General features: G+C 36.2%; 1 protein-coding gene and 1 pseudogene across 3 annotated transcripts; both read left to right on the forward strand.

Moving 5' to 3' along the window:
* The first annotated feature begins 4,217 nt into the window (after positions 1–4,217).
* Positions 4,218–13,319, forward strand: LOC121742270 (probable protein phosphatase 2C 60). 3 transcript variants are annotated; one of them, XM_042135363.1, is made up of 11 exons: positions 4,218–4,354; positions 6,521–6,643; positions 7,503–7,566; positions 8,124–8,232; positions 8,546–8,687; positions 10,840–10,965; positions 11,250–11,373; positions 11,473–11,549; positions 11,717–11,769; positions 12,643–12,697; positions 12,777–13,319. In XM_042135363.1, exons 2-11 carry the CDS (start codon positions 6,527–6,529, stop codon positions 12,936–12,938), a joined length of 1,029 nt encoding a protein of 342 aa, XP_041991297.1. In that variant the 5' UTR covers positions 4,218–4,354; positions 6,521–6,526; the 3' UTR covers positions 12,939–13,319. The 3 variants fall into 3 exon arrangements, with proteins under 3 accessions (XP_041991297.1, XP_041991298.1, XP_041991299.1); XM_042135364.1 differs by lacking the exon at positions 4,218–4,354 and adding an exon at positions 4,364–4,483; XM_042135365.1 differs by lacking the exon at positions 4,218–4,354 and adding an exon at positions 4,526–4,546.
* Positions 13,320–19,945: 6,626 nt separating this feature from the next.
* LOC121742268 lies at positions 19,946–22,453 on the forward strand (annotated as a pseudogene).
* Positions 22,454–24,446: the final 1,993 nt, after the last annotated feature.

Consider the following 24,446-nt stretch of genomic DNA (forward strand, 5'->3'; position numbering starts at 1 on the left):
ATGAGATCTATCATCATTGTTTTCCGAGTCTGATGATATAGACACGTCGTACTCGTCATCTTGTTGTCGGGAACTACCACCGCCCCTCCCCACACCTTGATGCATTTCAGCGAGTAGCATGACCATCCTATGATCTTCTTCTATCTATAAATATTATATAAGTTGAAGTTTTAATTAGGAACACAAAACAAAATTAAAAAAACTCAATCTTATGAAATTATGAATTGTAAAAATAATTTTATTTTTTATAACTTACTTGCATGCGTTCAGCCGCCACTCGGGAAACCAAGACCATAACTTCTCGACGACTAGGTCGCATTTATTTTGAGGGACGACTACTTTGATCTTGGGCAATTCCTTTGCCTCGATCACCACGTCCTGGTCCACCACGAGAAGAAGACATAGTGCAAAATGAAAGTAGTATTGAATATGGAGTATTGAATAAATGGTAAATTACGAACACAACAGCAAATATAGTAGTAAGTAGTAACTAGTAAACAACTTGAGCAATTAGAGAGAATGAGGAGAGAATAGAGAAATTGAGATTGAGATAAGGAAATCCTTGTTAACACAAGAATGAGGTGAGTAAAAATGATCGGGGAAGTAGGGTATTTATAGGAGTAAAATTGGAAAAATTAAAAAACAATCAAATTTCAAATTCGGCCGGTTTACAGCCTGAACCGGCGGTTCAGTCCACGGTTTCTGACCAGTTTTCAGGCCTATACACTGCCACCTATGCTCTGCCACCTGAAAAAGCACCTGAACCGTCGGAAACCGACGGTTTCTGACGAAAATCGGCGGTTTACGTCAGAAACCGGCGGTTTTTCTGCACACCTAGCCTGACCTAGCCGGAATCCCACCGTTGGAACCGTTGAACCGCCGGTTACGGTTCACGATATTCCCGTAACCGGCCCGCTTGAATCGCCGAACCGCCAGCCGGTTTGAACCGCCGGTTAACTGGCGGTCCAGTTCGGTTTGTGCATGTGTACATCAATATAAGAACTAAGAAGCACACTAATATTTTTATTATTTTTTAAAATATGGGACTAAAATCATTAAAATGTACTTGTAGATAGAATTATTTATAACTATACCAGCTATTCCCTCCGTCGTCTCCTATTATGCGTTCCAATTTTCTATTTTGTTTCGTCCTATATTAATTATCCCATTTCATTTTTATCATTGTTAGTAGTGGATCTCATATTCTACTAACTCATTTCCACTCACATTTAATTATAAAATTAAGAGCATTCGCAGAGCCGGTCGTCACAACGAGCACCCCCCGTGCCGTCGGCGCGGCGAGAACCCTGCTCGCCGCTGTGCTCTTTCCGACGGCACGGACGTGCTCTTGCCAACGAGCACCGTCGTGCCGAAGAGCACATCGACGTGGCGTTGTGTGATTCGCCAACGGCAATGCCGTTGGCATTTTTCATTTTTATTTTTTAAATTCGAAAATATGATTTTCCAAATTTAAATTAAAAAAAATATTTTCCCCCTTCCTAATAAAATACAACCATTTTTTCTTCACTTTTAATTTATTTTTCATTATTTTTACCCCAAAATTCACATTTTCATCTATAAATACCCCTCATTTCAACACAAAAAAATCACACCACACTACACCAAACAACTCTCTCAATCTCATTTTCTATAAATTCTCACTCTTTCTCTCTTGCAAAAATGTCCGGCTCCAGCGAACACCCCACCAACTCCCGCGTATGGAACCATGATTGGTTTGGCGGTTCGCCATTCCCTTCGCCGGATACGAATTTCTCGCCCCCTCATCTTACCCAAGGTTCGCAAATTCCGGGTGGCTACCGGCCTTACCCGGTGGACATGCAAGATGCCCCCGATGGGCAATACGGATAGGCACCCGAACACGGCTCGGGAGGGAGCGGCTTGACGCAACCGTTGTCCCAAATTCTAGAGGGAGCTTCCGGCAGTCACGGCAGCTGTGGTGTCCGTCCGTACCCGGGGCAGTGTCGGTGACCCCAACGTCCGTACCCCGTACTCTCCGTCCAAGATGGAGAAGAAATTCGATGCATATGTCGCGATCTCCGAAGATGCGGAGATAGGCACGAACCAAACCGGGGACATGTTTTGGTACCTCGTCACTCGCCGGCACAATGCCGACAGACCAGTTGGAACGGTGGAGCACATTGAGAGTATGGTGCGCAATGTCTTCAGAAAAGCCAACGAAGAAATCTAAAAGTTCCAAGAGTATTACCTCGAGGAACAACGTTAAGCGGGGAGCGGCACCAATGAGGTCGACATCATCACAACCATCATGTCGGCTTACCAAATAATACATTACAAACCATTCAAGCATCTCAACACTTGGCAGAAGGTGCTTCATCTTCCGAAGTATAAGGAAGACGTCCAATCCTCCTTCGGCTCCTCTAGCCAAAGGTCGAGGTCGCTATCCGACGTCGGCGAGGACGAGGTGGCAAGCCAGCTTGCCAGAGCTCACTTGATCGCTCCGAAGCAGGTCCGAGCGGTTTCCGACGCCGTCCGCCGGGAAGGAAAACGGCGAAGGCCAGCCACCGTCGCGCCGCGACCCCAGGCGAACCGCCGGCTCCCGCTCCTGCTCTCTTTATGTCGCCTCCATCCCCTACAATGCCTCTAAACCCCAACATGTTATGGACCATTTTGACTAACACCATTAACGCCGATACGTTTCGGATGACTACCGGCAAAAAGATGCTCACCATTGGATGATACAAACCCTCCGACAGCAATTGGGGATGCCGCCATCGAACTAGTCTTTTTTAAATTTCAACTTGTCTTCTTTAAATTTCCACGGATGTATTTTTTAATTTTTAGGATTTTAATTATGTACTTTTTATTTTTTTAGAAATTTGTAATAGTAGTCCGCGTATTTCGAATGCATTTTAATATTGTGAAAATATTTTTAGTAATTGAAGTATTTAAATTGACTAATAGAATGGTGGGACCCTTGAATAGTGTAAGAGCATGCTCTTGCGGAATAGCATGTATGTGAGTGTTGTTCTCTTCTGGAAGAGCATGAAATTATAAATGAGTAAATGTGGTTCAGGTCCCACATCCATGCTCTTTGGCAAGTGCATGGATGAGGATGCTCTAATACTCTCTTTGTCTCACGTTAGTTGAGTCACTTCTTTTTTGCACTCGTTTTTGGAAAAATTATACTCTCTGTCCCACAATAAGAGTCACATTTCACTTTTATCATAAATGGTAAGTAGGTCCCACATTCTGCTAACTCACTTCACTCACATTCTATTATAAAATTAATATAAAAAAGTGGACTCTATATTCCACTAACTTTTCTATCTCACGATTCTTTACATTTCTTAAAACTCGTGCGTACACCAAATGTGACTCCTATTGTGGGACGATGGGAGTAATAAATAGTTAAAGTGGAAAAAAAGTAAAGTAAGAGAGAGAATATAAACAAAAAGAATTTCTTTTACATTATTCTTTCTCTTACTTTACTCTTTTTCCACTTTAACTATTTATTAGTATCATTTTCTCAAAACGAATGCAAAAAAGAAATGACTCAAGTAACGTGGGACATAGATAGTATATAAAAGTAAGATTTATATTCTCACATTTTATTAACTTTTTCAACTCACATTTTATTACATTACTTAAAACTCGTATCAGATCAAAGTGGACACATGTTAGAGATGGAGGGAGTACATTTATAAATTAATTATAAATTCAAGTATATGGCAAATAACCTAAACCCGAGTTACCAATGGGCCCATGGAATCTACAGCATTGGGCCTATGTCTGATCCTTTACTTTTGCCTGTACAAGTAGACATATATTTTTACAAATTTTTATCAAATAAGTGAGGTATAACTTGAGCCCATATAATCTTTATTAGTAGTACTATCTCGTCAATAAAACAGTCTTTGTGTTTTTTTTTATTTTGGTTATTTATTAAAATTAATTTTTATTTGTAAACTTATCATCTTATTTTTTCACTAAAAATACATTAATTATATTTTTCTATATTTTTTATTTTATTAATCGTGCATTAAACTTAATTCCTGTATTTCAAATTGGACACAGCTTTTATTCTTTTTTTTTGTTACTTTTGGTACCTAAATAAAAATTAATCAATTTCTGTTTATTTGAATTTGTGTGACATCCTATTAATCCAACTTTTTACTGACTAATGGATGATTACAACAAGATTTGATAGCCATAAACTAGATCTGTCCGATTATTTCCAATATTCCAATTCCAACTAATCATAAACCGTAACATTACTTAGCTCCATTTTTTACGCAGCCCCAAAGCGGTATAAAACGACACAAATCACAATTATCAATCATAATTACTCTCTAAGTTTCACTTTTCTCCAGAGGTTAGTACGCTCGTATAATCTCCAAACAATTCAATCACGAATTATCGTATCTCTGTAAAATTGTTGATTCAATCAAACGCCATTTCATTTTCTCCCTGCGATTTTGATTTCTTCGTCTTCTTTTCCGATGTTAGTTAGCGATCATTTTCTAGTATCTTCCTGATCTAATTGGTTTGCGCTTTTTGTTATCCGGTATCCTGTTCAAATCTAGCAGCAATGGAATTGTCTGTGATTGTTTTTAAGGCATATGAATGCGTATTGTATATGTAATTGGGGATTTTATGTACAATCATATTCGAAACTGAAGTGTATTGCATTGATGATTCACATCTTATTAGTTTTCTTCGTTTATATAGTCTATATTGTTGCCAATATATCTACAACACACACTCAGCTTTTATTAATTTGTGTTGGCGACACTTATATCTTGTGTGCTTTTAGTTCAGTAGCGGGGGATGGCAAACTTTACACCCATTAGAAACTCAAAAATAAGTAAGTCGAATCATAGTTTATACCAGATTTTCAAATTCTTTGAGAAACTTTAAGGCCAGAAAGACATTTGTTACCTATTTTGCTATCTTAAGCAGAAATGAAGGCACTGTATAAGTTACGTTACTCCATACTTAGATACTAACATGGAATCAGATTATGAGTTCATGAGGTTAGCCAATTGTGAAGTGCATGTGTAAGAGTAAAATGAACTTTACTTGGTGCACTGAAGAAGGATAAGGACAACTTATGCCTGCTGACAAATAGAATAGTGGATGGTGCTTGGAAGGAGTAATTTAGTTGGCTATCTAAGATGTATGCTTAGAGTTAAATGATTGATCAATTTCATGGAAGCTGTGATAGTATCATTGGCATCTCGAAGTTCAAATTCATTGTTGGGAGCATAATGTTCATCAACTCTCAACCATAAGAGAAGATTGTTCTGTTTTACAAAGCTGTATTTCTAATAATTCTGGGTCCTAGCATGATAAGAACTATTTTAGAAGCATTCATTCAATAGAGACCCGTATGTAGGGCTTTATTTTCTTGAGGCACAAGTTTTATCTACTAGACATTATTCTCAGAACCAATACTCAAGATTGTGTTCAACTTGTCCCATGTAACTTTCATGTTTGTGGTTATTCTGATTAAAGTTATTTCATTTACTTGAGTATATAAAGTTCTAGACACGTACCGTTTCTTATATAATGAAATCAAGTATTAAGATAGGTGTATTTCATCTTCACATGTGTAGAATATGCATTTGTATGCGCTGGGGGGTATCTTATGTCAGTTACGTGATTATATTTTTGGGCTGATATTTGTGTCCTCATAGTGTAATTTCTTGGTGTTACCCCTTCTTCCAAAAGCTTCTAAAGATTTGAAGGAAATATTTAATTTGATTGAACAAAAATTTAAATGTAGTTATAGAATCACAGGTTATAGCAAATGACAATTACTGTTAAAGTGAAACTAAATTTTGCACTTTATATACTTGGAAATTGACATTTTAATAAATAATACCATTGAGAACAATGGTAGTGTTCACGATTAATAGGTATAGAGTTGGTATGATTGGACCATCATCTGAAAAATGTTGAATTGTTGTGCAAAGTAGAAGTCTTAAATCTTGAAAGTAAGAATGCAAGGGGAAACAAGAATATTGGTTGACTATAAGTTTCTAGATGAGGATTGAGGAATCAATCTGCAAACATGATGCCGTGGATTGTAGAAACCTATGTATTTGGGGAACAGCCCCCTTAGTGTTGTTGCTGTAATTCTCTTCTCTAGGAAAACACCCTTACTAAACTGTCTTGGTGAGTTCATTAGGAAGACCGAAGATATTAAGATTCTCTGCATTTTTAAAGATTCAGACCTAATGGTCTTGCTCGCTTTCTAATGATTGATAATAGTATAATCTTCTTTAAAAGATAAAATTGTTCAACAAAACTGATTGATATAAAAGATAATACTAACATAGGTTGCAATTTTATATTTGTAACTGCAAATAAAACATTAGATTTTTGAACTTGCTCCAAACCTTATTGAATTAAAAGTAACTTTCGCTGATAAGGCAGAATATAGGCGCTAACAATATAATACTGAGATGGTGAAACTGACTTTGATTTCATATTTTGATCTACTGTGGTTTGCTAAATTATTTAGTTGTTCTTGCAGTTTGAAATGGGGGTATACCTTAGCACTCCCAAAACTGGAAAAGCCTCAGAGGATGGTGAAAATGAGAGGCTTAGATATGGATTGTCGTCTATGCAGGGTTGGCGAGCTACTATGGAAGATGCTGTAATTGATTCTACTTTAAAAATATTTGTATCTTGCTTTAGTTTTTCCATGCATAAAAAAAGTTTGCTTTTTGCCTTTTCTAATTTCTTATCCACTTTATCCTTAAATGTGATGATATTCACGTTTCCAAGTTAGAGTACTCCTCGGGGGTACTCTAGTGTTATGCTTATGCCAATGTACTCTAGTGTTATGCTTATGACTACCATTTTTTGTTTCCCAATATCTAGATTGCATGTGAGTCAGATGTCTGCATATTGATAAGATGATATGATGGTTATATCTTCTAACAAGATGCTGTTTTAACTATGCCTAACCATGGAATGATCCTTTCCCTTTTTTGTCCTCTTGATCACAGAAAAGTCAATATGTATGTTAATTAAATGATAATGAAATGAACAAAACAATCGAACTTCTTTTTACTTACTAGCTAATATTTACTGTAGTTACTTTCAGTTTGCAATGGATTATATGACCATGAACACTATCTGAAATGCTGAAATTCTCTGACCACTCTGGCTTATGAAGTTCTCTGTAAGTAATAAAATGATTGGATAAAGTGAAGCATTGATGTAACCATGTTTTTTACTCTGTTTCTTTTTTCATATATTTTTACAGCAATTTTGAATTATTCAGGATCCACCACAGTTAGGACTTTAGAAGAAACAGAAGATGATTGAATGATTATCATTTTCCAAAATACATTTGAAATTTAACCACTGTTTATGTTACTTCCTTTGCCTTATCAAGTCGTGAACACTTTTCCGTAAATGTGTATCATTCATGAGGGAAAGGGGAACTCTATATATTTATAAGAGAGGTCTTATGTTCTTTTGTTTTTCTTGGTTGAGTTATTTTACAGCATGCTGCGTTCACTAATTTGGATGATTCAACCTCTTTCTTTGGAGTTTATGATGGTCATGGGGGTAAACACTAATCTTTATGTAATTTTTTTCCTTTTTTTTCCTATGGCAGTAGTTGCAAAGGTTTATTGATGTAGGTAGCTTAACTGTTGGCTCTACACTAACCTTTAAAAACAGCGTCCGCTCAAATTTTGATTAATCGCTGGTGTACTGAAACTTTCTTTTAAGAAACCCATACTGTTTATGAGGTTCGTATTCATTAAGGGGCCTGATCCTGCTTGAGAGATTAAGCCAACTAACAAAAAAACCCACCCAAATTTAGTTTATATACACATTATATTCTTCCAAGAAATTAAGAGAGTCTCAATTCTTGTAATAAGAGAATGCAAGATCTAGAGTATCTATTGAAGTTTAGTTTAGATACTACAAAATAAGATCAATCGGCTTAGAACTGATATTTTAATATTTTTTGGTGCAAATGTACAACCCATCATTTGCTATGGGAACAATTTGAAGTTAATGGAAAAACAATCTAGTACTTAGGTTAACTTTAAATTTTATTACAGATTTATAGCTTAGTACCTTTTTCTCTTGATAACTGGGGTTGATCAACTATGCAGGAAACGAAGTTTCCAAATTTTGTGCCAAGTTTCTCCATCAACAGGTGTTGAATGATGAAGCGTATGCTGCTGGTGATCTCGAAAATTCTGTTAGAAAGGCTTTTCTCAGGTTATTTTTCATTTCTGTTGAGGCTTTGTATTGTATTGATTATTCATCTCATCCAGTAGACTATCTGTAACGTCTCTTGGGTCAGTTTTAGTGCACTGTCTGGATGGCAGAAGAAAATATTGATGTTCCTATCACAGTTCAATGATGTGGTTCTTTACGCACTAGTACATTCAAAACATTGTTCTGGAAGAAAATACATCATATATCTTATATGAATGGATCAAAATGATCAATGTGGTTCTTGATTCCTAGCTCTTATCAGGATCATTGTTATGCTAACAAGTTTAAACCATCGTATTCTTCTCTGGTGCAGAATGGACGAAATGATGTGTGGAAGAAAAGGACAGAAGGAGTTGGAACTACTGAGGGGTAAAGTGGACAAGTCCACTAGTAATGTAGAAAATTTACAAAAGACTGAAGAAGATAATGGCAAGGATTTCTTGTCCTTGGATGAAGTACGTGCTAAACACCGACTTGCACTAATTTGACTAAAGAAGTTTGTCCACTAGTAATGTAGAAAATTTACAAAAGACTGAAGAAGATAATGGCAAGGATTTCTTGTCCTTGGATGAAGTACGTGCTAAACACCGACTTGCACTAATTTGACTAAAGAAGTTTCTTGCTCTAAAATTGAATAAAATAGTGCTTTACTTGCATTGCCCCCTGTCCACTGAGCCACAAACAAAAAATGTCTGATACCTTTCACAACTAAAGTTCGTGATATTTGCAGTGAAAGAAAATAAAATAAGGCAGAACATGCACTAAATTTCTACTAAATGCTCTTTGGACCTGCATTATATGCTTACAATTATATAAGGAGTGAGACCTATTGTGCTACTAGTGCATAGAGTAGCACCTTTTCTACCTCTGAGGAACAACATATGACAAAACATAAGAAGATATAACTCATTGCAGAAACAGAAGATATAACTCCTTGGAGAACTGGGGCTTTGTTTCTCGATTATATATATATTCCTCTAGTTTTTCTAAAATGGAAATAGTAAGAGTATAAAAAATTTATATTTGCATGTGTCAGTCAAACTTCTGAGGAGATTAGATTGTTTATCATGCATAGAACCAGATGTTATACTAAAATAAATATTCTCTCTTTCGAAGCTTCCAAAAGAGAAAATAAAGAGTTATCTCATCTATTGCAGGCATTTGTCCTATAACCATATTCCATTATCCCATCCAACTATGTGTGAATTTTGTGGTAAAGTTTGTGTTACTTGCTATCCTTATGAGAAAAGGTATGCATAAGATGACAGCCGATGTTTTCTGGAACTGATCATTCCTGAATTTGAAGATTAAGTAATGCTGGGTTGGCATTTTAATTGTTACTGATCTATCTTTCTGGGGGCTAGAAAGATTTAAGGTAGAAAAAAAAGTCATTTATTTCTCTTAGGAATTAGGCGTGACAATTTTACAGTAGATTTCAAATCAATTTCGTTTTGTTGGAATAGTGTGTTGATAGTAGTTTATTTAATTTTGGTTTCTATTGAATATAATTAATTGTATTGGGAATGAAAACTACTGAAGTTATATTTTGATTATTTTAGTTGAAGACTTATGTTGATGTTTTGTTGTGTAAATATGGTGATAGTAGGTAGGACGGAGAAAAGCTATAGGATGTGACAGAAGATTGGGAGAATATTAAGTCATTTTGAGGGAATGAATTAACCAAACATTATTTTATTTCTCAAGGAAAGAATTAGAATTCGGGAAGTAAACAAACACCGCCTCTATATTCATTCATTCTCTGTTTCTTCTTTATGATATCTCAGTCTGTCTGGATTCTTGTTGAAGTTTATCAAGATGAGAACCTCTGTTTTTTATATTTTGATTATTTTAGTTGAAGACTTATGTTGATGTTTTGTTGTGTAAATATGGTGATAGTAGGTAGGACGGAGAAAAGCTATAGGATGTGACAGAAGATTGGGAGAATATAAGTCATTTTGAGGGAATGAATTAACCAAACATTATTTTATTTCTCAAGGAAAGAATTAGAATTCGGGAAGTAAACAAACACCGCCTCTATATTCATTCATTCTCTGTTTCTTCTTATGATATCTCAGTCTGTCTGGATTCTTGTTGAAGTTTATCAAGATGAGAACCTCTGTTTTTTACTGCACATTGTGTCACATTCTTGATCTGAATTCACAAGGATAAATGTTTTGATTTGATGACGTTTTGGGAATAATATATTGCACACAAGGGTTCTGTTAATCATAGGTTTGTTGACTATGGAGAGTAAAAGCCTGGATCATGGAACCTTTATGTGGTCTTTATGGAGTCTCTATGGAGACTTGATTAGTTGACTGTGGAGATCATGGAGTCTCTTTATCTTTATCTTATTAATTTTTGTCCTTTAGTTTCCTAGGGTGTCTTATAGTATATAGTTCCCTTCCCTCGAGGTTTGAGCAGATTGTTAAGTCTCGAATCTAGTATAAGGATGGTAATTTACCGTAGGGCATCGTAAAAGGATTATCATTTGTTTTGTTTTAGTTTATAATTATATATCAATTATATTTCCTGTTTTTACTGTTTCCTGCTAGCCTCCCTCACCTCTTTTCTCTAACTGGTTCCTTTGTATCTTCCATAATGTAGGGAACTCCCTCAGATTACAGTGGCCCAAGTTCTGGAAGCACAGCATGTATTGCAATTATCCAAAATAATCAACTGCTTGTTGCAAATGCTGGTGACTCCAGATGTGTCATGTCTCGCAAGGGAAAGGTGAAGTCTGTTCTTTCTTTTTATGCATTTGTGATGGTGTTCTAAATCCTTCAACTGTTTCTGCCTAGTAAATGTCCCTAACACAAATTAGAGTTTTCAGAGAATAAAATTATTCAGATGTTTAATTGAATTGGTAATTTCTTAAAATATGGAGTAACATTTTAGGTATTATTCTCTGTTCAGAGAGTGCCATGTCTTTGCAATAAGCAGTGACATTTGTGGGTCATCAATTTTTACAAGAGATGTTGGGTCATGTCTGTATGGAATGTGAAACTTTCTAGCAGGCATTCGAGTTATCCAAAGATCACAAGCCAGATCATGCTATTGAGAAAAAAAGGATATTAGATGCTGGTGGGTATGTACAATATGGGCGGGTCAATGGGAGCTTGAACCTGTCAAGAGCAATTGGTACGTAGAATGTAAAACAGACTCGGCCATCTGTCTGTACGGAATGCAGTAATGCTCCAATATTTTTCTGTCCATGATGATAGTTTCAAATCTTTTCAGGTGATATGGAGTTGAAGCAAAATAGATCATTGCCTGCTGAAAAGCAAATTGTCACAGCAAACCCTGATATAATTAAGGTATGTGGATTTTTTTTATTTATACTTAACTGTCTTTTTGAGATATTTAATGTAATTCTTAGGAAAATTTTAAAGAATAACTGCAAAGTTTTACATCCTTTGCATTCTGTGTCATGGAATCAATTTGCCAGTATGACATATTTTCTGGTTGTTGTTTCCCCAAATAGGTTGAGCTTTCTGAAGATGATGAATTTCTTATAGTAGCATGTGATGGGATATGGTAAGACTTTCTGATGTCGTATATATTTTAATTTTAAATGGTGTATGTATTTCTTTTAGCCCAAAATGGGATTATCTTGTGTATCTATGATAGAGCTATCTTTTTATTTGTTATTTCATGTTGTTATGCCACGAGTTTTGAAATGATTTTCGAGTATTCCCATCAAGGATATGAAAGTTATCATAGTTATGTTAACAACAAAGACATATATCAAGAGCTTTATAGTTAAAGAGTTTATAATTATGGATATCTAAGAGTTCAGTTCTAATGTGCTGTTGGTTTTAAAATACAGTCTGCTTTAAAAGGTGATATTTGTAATATGGTTTTTGGATATGTTGTTTATGTTTACTCTTCCTTATTCAGAGAAAACAACAATGGGAGATATGATTTGTGGTCTTAATTACTGGCTTTGGTAATTAGACATGATATTTTTGTTATGTACACCTAACTTTGAAAATGTTCAAACAAAATTTAACAGATGGAACTACAAGATTACGTTACCAACAGGAATTACAACTTACATTCTTGTCTAACTTTTTGTTCTCTTTTAGATTATAAGAGCTGTGATTTCCATTATAAATGCAATTTTTCTGTAGGAAATGTTAATGACAATTTTAATAACATGATGCGTCTTGTGAAGGAGTGTACGAACAGTATATGCAAATCCTTAAACTTGTATCTTTATTCAACGTGCAAAATCTAATACTTTTGGGGGCTCCAGTCCAGACATTAGATGTTCTCCACTGTGCTTTATGCATTTTCTGTTTCAGTCTGTTGCTAACTTGGTGATTCTTTGGCTCATAATCTCAAATCGAAAATAAGAACATTCATTGCCTTCATATCCTTTGTGGTTTTCTTTCTTTCTTTTGCTAGGGATTGCATGTCAAGTGAACAAGCAGTTGATTACGTGAAACAACAGTTGAACTCTGTAAGCCCTTGCTATGTCAGTCACAGCCATTATCCATATCTCATGGAAAGCTAAAACATGACTATTAACAAACTTGCAGGAAAAGAAGCTCTCTGTGGTGTGCGAGAGAGTATTTGATAGGTGTTTGGCACCATCGTCTGGGCTGGAAGGCTGTGATAACATGACGATGATCGTGGTGCAATTCAAGAAAGCTTTATTCTCAAAACCATCTTCATCAGAACAGGTTGTGCCCTCACAGTAAAACATGTGGAAGAATTTGTCGGGCTCACAAGTCTCACTCCTCTGGGTGAAACAAGCTGAAATTTCGATCACTAGTGATCAGATTCGGCAAATTTTTACTCAACGCCTTCTGTAAATACCAGTGTTTTAGCCATGTAGCTTCTGCTAGGAACTCGGCACCAAGGTAAAAGGTTTTCTGACGAGTTGATTCAGTAGGAAATGATGGCATATATTGCTGGAATAAGGATTGATTTTCTACGTTGAAAGAATAATGGACTAGTTCAGTTACTGTGGTTTGGGCTGATTTCATTGGAATTTATGCATCGCTTTTTATTCGGTGTTTATGGAATGCACATTTGGATTAATTGCACGAGTAAAACAAATAATCAAATTGGTGAGTTATCACAGGTGGGTGTATGAATTCAAATTGTGCTGAATTAGTTGCATGCAGTGTTTTATACGGTATGATATCTTATCCAACGATTTTGGTAAGGTAACAGTATGAATTTTGATATACCACAACATACTAAAATTCGGTATCTACTGTAAAGTATAGTATATACCGAAAATATCGTATGTATCATACATGGTATATACCGAATTCGTAGTATATATTGTAAAATTTACTTCATTTAATATATTTTAAATTATAAAATATACCTTCAGAAGTAAATATAATTATGTACTCCCTTCGTCTCAAGGAAGATGACCAATTCCTTGGACGCCATAAGATTTTATGAAATCTTATTTTAAGGAGTTAAAGGAGAGAGAAAAAGTTGTTTGATGTTTCAAAGTAGAAGAGATTGAAAATATTGTTGTGTATTTTAAAGTAAGAAAGAAGAATAAAATAATAGAGAAAATGTTGTTGGAAGTTTAACTGTAAGAGAGTTGAATAAAATAAGATAGAAAAAATGTAATTGTATCTTCATTATTTCCTAAATAAGTAAGGGGTCATCTTGGTTGGGAGTTGGGACGGATAACAAAAGAAAGTGAATCATCTTTGATGGGACGATGGAGTATAAAATATGTCTAATTTATTAATTTGGGCCCTCTCTAAGTATTTTGAAACATTATTTTTCATTGTATTTGTATTTAATACTTCCTCTGTCCCATAAGAATAGAGATTTTGGGGACGACACATGTTTTTAATTCGAAATTGGTAAAGTATTAGAGAAACAAAAAATAAGGTGATATGTGTATTGTCAGTGGAGAATGTGGTTTATCTCATAAAAGAGATAAATATGCCAAAAAAAGTAGACTACTTTTATGAGATTGACCAAAATGAAAAAAAAAGACTTATTTTTATGGAACTAAGGGAGTGTTATTTTCAAAATAATGTGATTTTGGTATGTCGTATCGTAAACCGATATGCCGTAAAAAATCCAGTATACCATAAAAGTACGATATACCGAATTTCAGTACGCCGAAAATGCAATGTGGAATCAGTATAGAGATTCACCATACCGAAAATGCGGTATGCCAAAAATTTCGATAAGATAAATGTATTATTTTTTCTCATATTGCATTTTTTGTAAGGTACTCCATGTTATAGTATAGATGTTTCAGTAAGATATACAATATGGTGATTTCAGTAAGATATACCATATTGATCAACGTTAAGTCATGTTAGAGCTATTTCTTTTATTCATACTTTTAGTACAATTTTAATATCTTAAAATTGCCATAGACGTTATTATTGTATTACACAAAAGTAAAAAGTCGAAGTTGTAATCATTCTTTTTCCCATTAATTTCAAACAACAGACTACCTCCATTTAGAGTATCTCCAATAAAAATAATCCAGCCATAGCCCAGCCACAAACTCCTCCTGCCACATCATCAGCACTAAAACTCCTCCTGCCACATCATCAGAACAAGCAACTGGACAAGCAATAGCCCAGCCACAATAAACAAAATTATTAAAAATGAATAATTAACAATCACACAAAATACGAAATTAAATTTACAACACATATACGGGAAAATTCAATAATAATATTAAAATTTTAAAAAGTACATTAATTAAAAAGTACATTAACAAAAAAAAATTACATTAATTTAAAAAAACTCCTACTCCACGCACGAGCCCCCCCTCCCCCCCGCCTCCGCCTCACTCCTCGTCGTCGTCGTCGTCGCCGTTGTCGCCGCTATCCGGGACCCCTAAATCTGCGCATCTGAGCCCCCCACCTGTGCCGCGACGGTAGTCAAATCGGCTCGCATACTCACGAGCAGTGCGTGAAAAACACTATCTCCTCGGGGTCAGTGGCATTCTTCCAGTCAGATATGACCTTGTACATCTGTGCCCGCGTTTCTTGACGCGCCAAGAAGACGAGGTCGGCTGTCGGGCTGCCAACAGTGGGGGATGGTGACTGGATCTCCTCGGACCTCTGGCGAGCCCGTTGCGCCCGCCTTTGACCAACCGGACAAGTGCGGCGAAGTAAATACGGGAGGGGACGGGGTCTCTTGCGCATCTTCGGGGAGGTCGTGGGAACCGCCGCTGCTGCCGCCGCGTAATCACCGGTATAGTTCAGGCTCTGCTTCTTCGGCCAGCCAGCATCGACTCCTGCCCGACACTTCTCGGAGTCCATTAGCACCAGGTAGCAGTTCCAGTAGGTGAACTCCTTGTAAAGCCCGGGCACGGGGAACTCTTTCTCCGCCATCCTCTTGCAGTCCTCGTTAGTTTGGCCACTGGACTGCATTCAGAGGGCGTTGGTGTACAAGCCCGAAATCGGGAGACCCCTTGCCGGATTCGGTCCACCCCTTCCGGCACTCCTCCCCGCTGCGTGGCCTCCCCTCCGGGCAAAATGCCTTGTAGGCTGCTACTATCTTAGCCCACAAGTTGACGATCTTCTGATTGTTCGAGGCGAGGGGATCATCACAAACACTCACCCACCCTTTGGACAGCATGACGTTCTCCGCGTCCGTCCACTTCCTCCGTGCCGAGCTGTCGTCACCAGCTGGCTGCGACGACTCGCCGACCACCCTCTTCCCCTTCTTCTTCTTGGGCACGCCCCGACCCCGCCCTACTCCCCCCGTTTGAACGGGAGTGTCTGCATCCCCGAGATCTAGTCCCAACTCCTCTAAGGAGAAGGTCTCAAACCTAGTGAACTGCAGTCTCCGCTGGGGTCGATGTGTGCGAAGCAGCAGTAGCAAAATCAAGACTGGGGCGATAGACGTTATCCCCCCCAGCATCCCCTGCATCCCCGGGTACCCTGGCGTCATCTGCATCCCGGGTGTCCACCCCGACATCATCGGCATAGGGGGTTGCATCCCCGGTCCCCCTGCCCGCCCGAAACCGCCGGCCCGCCCTGCATCGCCGGACCCCCCGGCATCCCATGTCATCCCGGCATACCACCCCCGGATGCCACCCCGGGCATCATCTGCTGCCAAGGGTAGTAGTACCCAGGCATCCGACCCCATCCACCTCCCGCGGGTACCGTCGGAGTTTGAAACCCGCTCGTCCCTAGAGTAGGCTCGTTGTTGTGCTCCATTTCGCGTTGTTGCTCTTGTACAAAAATTAAGATAGAGAGAGTACTCGTTAAAACAAGTGGTGCAAACGAAAATGACGTCCAAATCGCGTATATATAGTGTTTCAAAAATTAAATAAAAAAAAATCTCACTCGCCGATCTGGAGCCTGCAATGGCGGCCAAGGAGATCGGCCCAGCGCATCGCCGAGCGCTCAGGAATCGGCGTGCGCTCGCCGTTTTTCTCGCCGATTTGGCGCTCGCCGGCTGCAATGGTTCGACGAGCGGACCGGCGAGCGCCAAGAATCGGCTAGCCTGGTGCGCTCATCCGCTATTGGAGATGCTCTAAAAAAAGAAATTATATCCATTTTAGTCCGTTCCTTAAAAGTATAATTTTTTTAAATTTTCTATTTTAGAAAATGAACCCTACAATCCACTAATACTAATTTTACTATTTTTTTCTTCATTTCTCTTACTTTATCCGTTTTTCACTCTCCCGTAAACCCTAAATCATTATTGATCTTTATAAAATGCCAATCAATTATCTAGAAAAAAAATCTTGATCTTCATTTTATTGTTCATTATTAAAAATCTAAATGAAGTTATTTATTTAGTACTTTACGGTATTAGATACTTTCTTCCGTTCCTTAAAAATAGAAACTCTTTCCTTTTTAGTCTGTTTTCTAAAAATGAAAAATTTTATTTAGGAAATAGACCATGCAATCCACTAACACTAATTACACTACTTTATTTCTTCATCTCACTTATTTTATCCATTTTTTCTCTCACTCTCTCTTAATTTACTAATTTTGCATTTTTGCATTAAAACATGTGCCTATTTTTAGAAAACGGATGGAGTATTTTTTTAATTTTTTTAAATTAATTTATATCTAGACGGGGGATGCGAGGAGAGCGAGGGAGAGTCAAGGCCTATTTTTTCTCTTACTCTATCTTGCTTTATCAATTTTTCATTAAAACATGTGCCTATTTTTAGGAAATGGAGGGAGAATATTTCTTTAATTTTTAAAAAAAATTAATTTATATTTAGACAGGGGATGCGAGGAGAGTGAAGGCCAAGTGAAGCCGGTGTAAGGCTGGCGGCAGCTCCGCGTGAGCAACAGTGGAGGAAAAGACAACGAAGAAAACAAGAAGTGGGTAATTTCTTTTATTTATTTATTTATTTTTATTTTAGTTAATTATGCCATTAGTTCATAATATCGTTAATCAGGCGTTGATCTTTAATTTTTGATTAAACCGTTAAAATATTGATTACTTCGACGGCGTTTTCATTTGTTTGGGAGTCAATTTTCAAAAAGTGAATGTTTTGAACCAACTTCGTAAAACGACCACATGTGTAAAACCAAAAGCGACTTTAGTCAACTATTCCCTCTGTCCACCAATAAACTTTCCATTTTGCCATTTTCGTCCGTCCACCAATAAACTTCTCATTTTGCTTTTTACTACTTTTGGAAATAGACCCCACATTCCATTAATTTTATCTCATTCAAATTTTATTATAAAAATAATTTATAAAAATAAGATCCACCTTTCAGTAACCTTTTCAACCAACATTGTAGTACTACATTTCTTAAAACTTGTGCTGGATCAAAACTCTCATTGTATTGGTGGACGGACGGAGTATAATTTAACCCAAATGTTATTTTTGTGATATAAATAGAAGACCAAGTTTATCGATTGGTGGAAGCCGACCTCCGTGTCATTACACAATTAAAAAAAGGAAAAAGAAAAAAATGAAATTGTTGGTCTCCCTCTCTCTTTAACTGCATGGAGGGCAAACTCCAACCATTTGGTTGCCTACGTCATTCTGATGATTCAGTCGATGAGGTTGTGCAAAATGGCATAATTTCATTGGTTGATATTTTTAAAAAAATTTATTTATCTTTTATATATTATATTAAAAAAAATTATAAAAGTTATACCAAATTTATAATTTTTCATCCTCTATAAATATCTCATCGTTTCTCCTTATAAAATCCTTCTTCTTATAATTTGCTATAGTATAATTTCATGTTTTTTATTTGTTTGTATTTATAATTTTTAGTTTATCATTTATTGTGTTTTGTTATACTACATTTTATTGTGTAATAGCAATATTTCATGTAATGGTATTCTTATAAAAAATAATAAAAATAAATATATAATGATGTAGTTGGGTGGTCATTGATAAACCATCAAAAAAAATGTTTGATTGGATTGGATGAATATTAATAATGTGGAAGATGATGTGAGGGAGATAAAATTAATTAAATATTGAAAAAGTTGATGGTTGAGTTGGGTTGGATTGAGCAGTTGCTGATAATAAACATAGTCCAAAAAAAACATTTTTGGTCCTAACATTAAGTGGGCCTTTTGGTCCAAAACAATATGTTTTTATCCAAACTTAACTTTTTCTATTAAAACTAACAGTCAAATGTGTTTGACCAAATTAATCACTTAATTATAACCTAATTAATTTAATATTAAATTTACAAAAAAATTACTTAAAATAAAAATTGATTAAATTAAAAGGAAATTTACTTAGAATAAAAACAAAAAGGAAATTTGTTTCCACGAATAGTCACAAAATTACTTTATAAATTATACTCCCTCCGTCCCATTCAAGATGTCCATATTTTATTTTAATTTGTCTCACTCAAGATGTCTACTTTATATATTTGGAAACAAATTCCTTCTTCCTCTCTACTCTTTAAAATATTCAAATATTTTCTCTCTCTATTTTCTTCACCTAACAACTCCTCCTAAAATCCCGTACCACTCAAGAATGTGGAAATACCTATTATAGTAAAATACTCATGATTAATGAAAAACTTCTCTTTTTTTCACAAAGTTTTACATAGAGATTATATATGAATCAAATTTATATTAAGTGAATTTTCTTTTAATTTAATCAATTTTATTTGAAGTAATTTTTTTATTGAATTTTAATATTAAATTAATTAAGTTAATTAGTTAATTAGTTTAAAATTAAGATATTAATTTGGTCAAAGACGTTTAACCGCTAGTTTTAATGGAAAAAAGTTAAGTTTGGACCAAAATATATTTTTCGAGACAATTAATACTCTCTCCGTTCTAACTAAGTTGAATCAAAAACTTTTGGACGCAGATATTAAGAAATTGTGTTGAAAAGTGTAGAAGAATAAAGTAGGAAGTATAAAGAGAGAGTAAAGTAGATAATGAGATAATATAAGAGTGATTAGATGTTTTATTTTTTATAGAAAAAAAACGACTTAACTTATTTGGGAATCCAAAAATAATACTCCTTCCGTTCTCCAAGAATATGCACTTTGGGTTCGGCACGAGTTTTTAATGCAAATTGGTAAAGTAAGAGAGAGGTAGAAAGAAAAAGTAATTAAAATATTGTTAGTGAGAAAAATGAGTTTGCAAAATGAGTTTGCAAAATTGGAAAATGTATATTGTTGTGGGACAAACTAAAAAGAAAATAATACATATTCTTGTGGGACGGAGGGAGTATGATTCAACTTAGTTGAAGTAGTATATAAGACCAAAAAAATTATTTAGGCTAATATAGTGGACCGACCAATAATGGAACAGAACAAGAAACATAAATTAAATATATCTGGTTTCCTAGTCCTTCTGCAACTCTCATTTCACTTGTTTCGTCTCATCCAATAGAAGTCGTCGTTCCCGCTTCCCAGACTCATCGATTTGCCTTCCGATTCAGGTAATTTACGAATCAAATCTTAATCCATTTGCAGGTGTACTTGACTAGGACTACTTGTTTGAATTTATTTGAATCATGATTCGGTTTATCGACAGCTTTGATCCACTCGGATAAATCAGTAATTTCCTTCCTTAATAGTATCAGTGATTTCTATGATTTTGTAAATGTTATCGACTTCTCACTGCGTATTTGTGTTGAATTTGTTGCACCTCCTGGTTCGGTCTATTGAAGAGCAGTGTGAGAAAAAGGGTTAATTTATTGCTTTTGGTGACTATGTTGGTTTCACCATATCTTGCACCGATCATGCATTTAGATGTTTTTCAAAATATTAATCACTTTGTTACGCTGCTATTTGGGATTTTAGTTAATTGATTGTATTGGAAGACTACTTCAGTCTGCTATATGCATGTGTTTGGTTGTCTTTGGAGAATGAATTGGGAAAGTAACTTTAAATATCACAGATTGTTTCTTTTATCTGTTAGCTGATTTAATCTTGGGATTTGAAAGACTGTCACTGGTCCTAGATTTAGTACTTGGAATTGATTCTTCAAAAGATTAATGTACAATAGTTGGGTGTAACTGGTTAATTGAGGATTCTGATGGGAGAAAAAAAATTTGTAGTATGAGATATTACAAAGATATATTTGAAAAAAAACCATGTAAGTGTTTGGAGTAAAAGAAAATTAGTCGGAGTGACTTGGTGCAGATATATTTGAATTCTTACCAATACATTTTAAAGACTAATGTGGCTTTAGGCTTACAGAGTGAAATGGCCAGTGCAAATGGTGATTGCCTTGGATGGGCAGCCAGAGATTCCTCTGGAACTCTCTCTCCTTACCAATTTAGTCGCAGGTATCTTTCTATCTCTCTATCTTTTAACTTATCTTGGATTTATATTTGCTTATGTGTGATCTAAATCAACAGCCTTGCTTGTCTCTTTGTTTTAGTCCCACAGTTGCAAGATTTTATCTTTCCCTATCTTGGCTGTGAAATTTTGCGTTGTTCCGCTCTATCTCTATCATGATGATATCTGTGCAGGTCTGTTGGTGCTGATGATATTTCTATAAGCAGTTTATACTGTGGAGTTTTGTTATGCTGATGTTGCCTGGATAGAACGTAATGGGTCATCGAATTATCCTTTGGTACCCGGTATGGATGTTTCGGAGTAATTAGAATATTAATTGCCTGTGTCTATGGACTGACACATCTAATCCCCGTACTTGGTAGGCATGAGATTGTTGGGATTGTCAAGGAGGTGGGATCAAACGTTGATCGCTTTAAAGTTGGTGAGCATGTGTGGGGGTGGGAACTTATGTAAACTCTTGCAGGCAGTGCGGAGTATTGTGATAGTGGAATAGAAGTACATTGTGCCAGGGGATCCGTCTTCACATTGATGCGTAGATGTCGATGGTACCATCACTAAAGGAGGATATTCTAGCTACATTGTAGTTCATGAAGGTAATTGTGTTAGATGTAAAGAAACTAAGAAATATAACTCTAAACTAACTAATTCTCTTTGTAGGTACTGCTTCAGGATACCTGAGAACATTCCTCCACAGTTAGCAGCGCCGTTGCTATGTGCTGGAATTACTGTTTACACCCCCATGGTGCGGTCATAACATGAATCAACCCGGAAAATCTTAGGGGTTATGGGGCTAGGCGGCTTGGCCATTTAGCCGTCAAGTTTGGCAAGGCTTTTGGGTGAAAGTTACAGTTTTCAGCACCTCCATTACCAAGAAAGGACGAGGCATTGAATCTCTCGGGGCAGATCATTTTGTCATCTCTTCGGATGAAAAGGAGATGAAGGTAAAATCTTATCATCCTAGCTTTGAAAGAGGAGCAAGAAGTTTAGTTCCATGGCTGATGAGATTATTTACCCATCTCGGTGCAGGCTATGGAAAAATCACTTGATTTCATCATAAACACAGCATCCGGAGGTACATCTTTCGATTTATACCTATCCCTGCTGAAAGACCCATGGGCGTTCTTGTTTTGGTTGGATTCCCAAGCGAAGTGAAGTTCCATCGGGAAGCCTGAAACTTAGGTACGACTAACATGGTTGACTACTTCTGCTCTCGACCTCCATACGGACACACGATTTTTATAGGCGCAAAAACAATTACGGGAAGTTTAACAGGTGGAACTAAACAGACACAAGAAATGCTGGACTTTTGTGCTTCCCACAAGGTTTACCCCGAGATCGAGCTGATTCCTATTAACTACTGCAACGAGGCCCTAGACCGGCTGGTGAAGAAGGATGTGAAATACCGGTTTGTGATCGATGTTGCCAGCTCTCTTACCTGAGGTCAATAGAGTCGTAAACTAATATTGCTATTGCTGTAATAATTAACCAGCCACATTATATCCTCAGCCGTTGAAATGTTCTTTAAATATTTTTCTTGATTTATTGCATTAGCTAGCAACACTGTGCTTAAAAATAAATTCTGAAATGAATATGCACAATTGTATAATGTAAAGTTCTACGAGGATAAGTTTTACTGCATCGAAACAAGGTGAATGAACATTATATTCATTCACATACTCCATTTCGAAGCACGCATCACCTGTGCTATGTCAATCTAGATTTGAATTTTTTTTAAATAATAGCATGAGTACTGATTCGTCAATAGTTGAAGTATGAGATACTGTATAAAAGGAAGTCCAAAATTTGGGTAAAAATTATGTTTACCCTATTTAATTAATTGAGAAAAGTATCACTATTTTATTGCATAAAGTGGTACTCCCTCCTTGTGTCCAATTTCTATTTTGGTCGGTTCTTTATTAATGGTCTCACTTCACTTGTTACTATTTTGGTAATGAACTCTACATTTCACTAACTCATTTCCCTCTCACATTATATTATAAAAATAATACTCCATAAACATGGGGTTCACGTACCAACTCACTTTCCTTTACATTGTTAACTTCATAACGGGTCAAAATGGAACACGTATAGTGGGATGGAGGGAGTAGTACTATATACGTGTGTGACCAAGTGCAATTTCCAATCCCTTCATGACATGTCGACTAAAAGAATAATTTACTTCAATAGTCAACATTACTTTTCTGTACTCATTGTTGTAAAAATGATAATAAATAGTTAAAGTCGAGAAATGGTAAAGTAAGCGAGAGAATAATGTAAAGAAAACTCTTCTCTACCCTATTCTCTCTTATTTTACTATTCTCGAATTTAACTATTTATTATCATTTTTACAAAACGAGTGCAGAAAAGTAAATTTGGCAATTAATGCGGGACATGGGTAGTAGTAGCACTTAATTTTTCTTATAAAATAAGTAGTAGTAGGTTATTTTCGTACACAAACTTATAAAACTGACATTTTTTCACGTATTAACACTAATACTTCATCCGTCCAACATAATTGAGTCACTTCTTTTTAGCCTCTTTAAAAAATGATAATCATAGTTTAAATAAAGAGATAGTAATGTAAGAGAGATCATAATATATAGAATACTTTTCTCAACATTATTTTCTCTCTCACTTTAAATATTTATTACTCCCTCCATCTAACAACAAGAATCATATTTTGTCTTTTCGTTCTCTCACAATAAGAGTCCTATTTCAATTTTATCTTAAATGGTAAGTAGGTCTTACATTCCACCAATTTATTCAACTCACATTTGTTATAAAACTAAAGTAAAGGCCAAAATTGGTCCTAGACATATATGTTCATTTTACAATTTTGGTCTATACTTTATCTTTTAAATTTTTGCATCCTGAACATTTAAACTCGGGTTACAATTGGGTTCTACACTAACAGTTCCGTCAATTTTTAAGCGGTCAACGGTTTTTTAACCCGATTTTGACCGATTAGAGCTGTTAATTATGATTTTTAACTCAATAATATACATTAATTATTATTCTAATGTATTGTAATAAAATAAAAAAGATATTAAAAAAAAAATATATTAAAAACAAAATGAAAATTAAAACAAACACTTAGCAAAAAAATCGAATCGTCTCCTCCTCACCCTCCCTCTCACTCCCCCTCCCCTCTCACTTCGATCGTCGGCGAATCGGACGGCGAATCCCATTCCTGGACGAGGGATTAGAGTAGTTTCTCGACGAAGCCTTGTACTTGACTAACCATATTTGTCGCCCAAACGAAGAAATCCTAAATGAAAAGGGGAACGACAAGGAAGAAGGAGAACGACAAGGATAAGGGAGACGAGCTGGTATGTCTAGTACTCGTATTTCCGCTGCTACGGTGACCTCGCGACTGACGGTGGACGTTCGAGAGGAGGAAGAAGGGGCTACACTCCAAGCCCCTTCCTTCAGATGCAAATGAAGCTGGTCCTTCCACTGAAAATCCACCTCATCCGAGTAAAAATACACCGACCCCGA

The sequence above is a fragment of the Salvia splendens genome, chromosome 7 (genome assembly GCF_004379255.2).
Source record: "Salvia splendens isolate huo1 chromosome 7, SspV2, whole genome shotgun sequence".
Lineage (NCBI taxonomy): Eukaryota > Viridiplantae > Streptophyta > Magnoliopsida > Lamiales > Lamiaceae > Salvia > Salvia splendens.

Bases quoted from the DNA above. Each gene is read 5' to 3' on its own strand.
- LOC121742270 (XM_042135363.1), top strand. From the start codon at position 6,527: ATGGGGGTATACCTTAGCACTCCCAAAACTGGAAAAGCCTCAGAGGAT. The intron at 8,688-10,839 runs GTACGTGCTAAA...TCCATAATGTAG, and splicing joins ATTTCTTGTCCTTGGATGAA to GGAACTCCCTCAGATTACAG. The intron at 11,374-11,472 runs GTACGTAGAATG...AAATCTTTTCAG, and splicing joins GAACCTGTCAAGAGCAATTG to GTGATATGGAGTTGAAGCAA.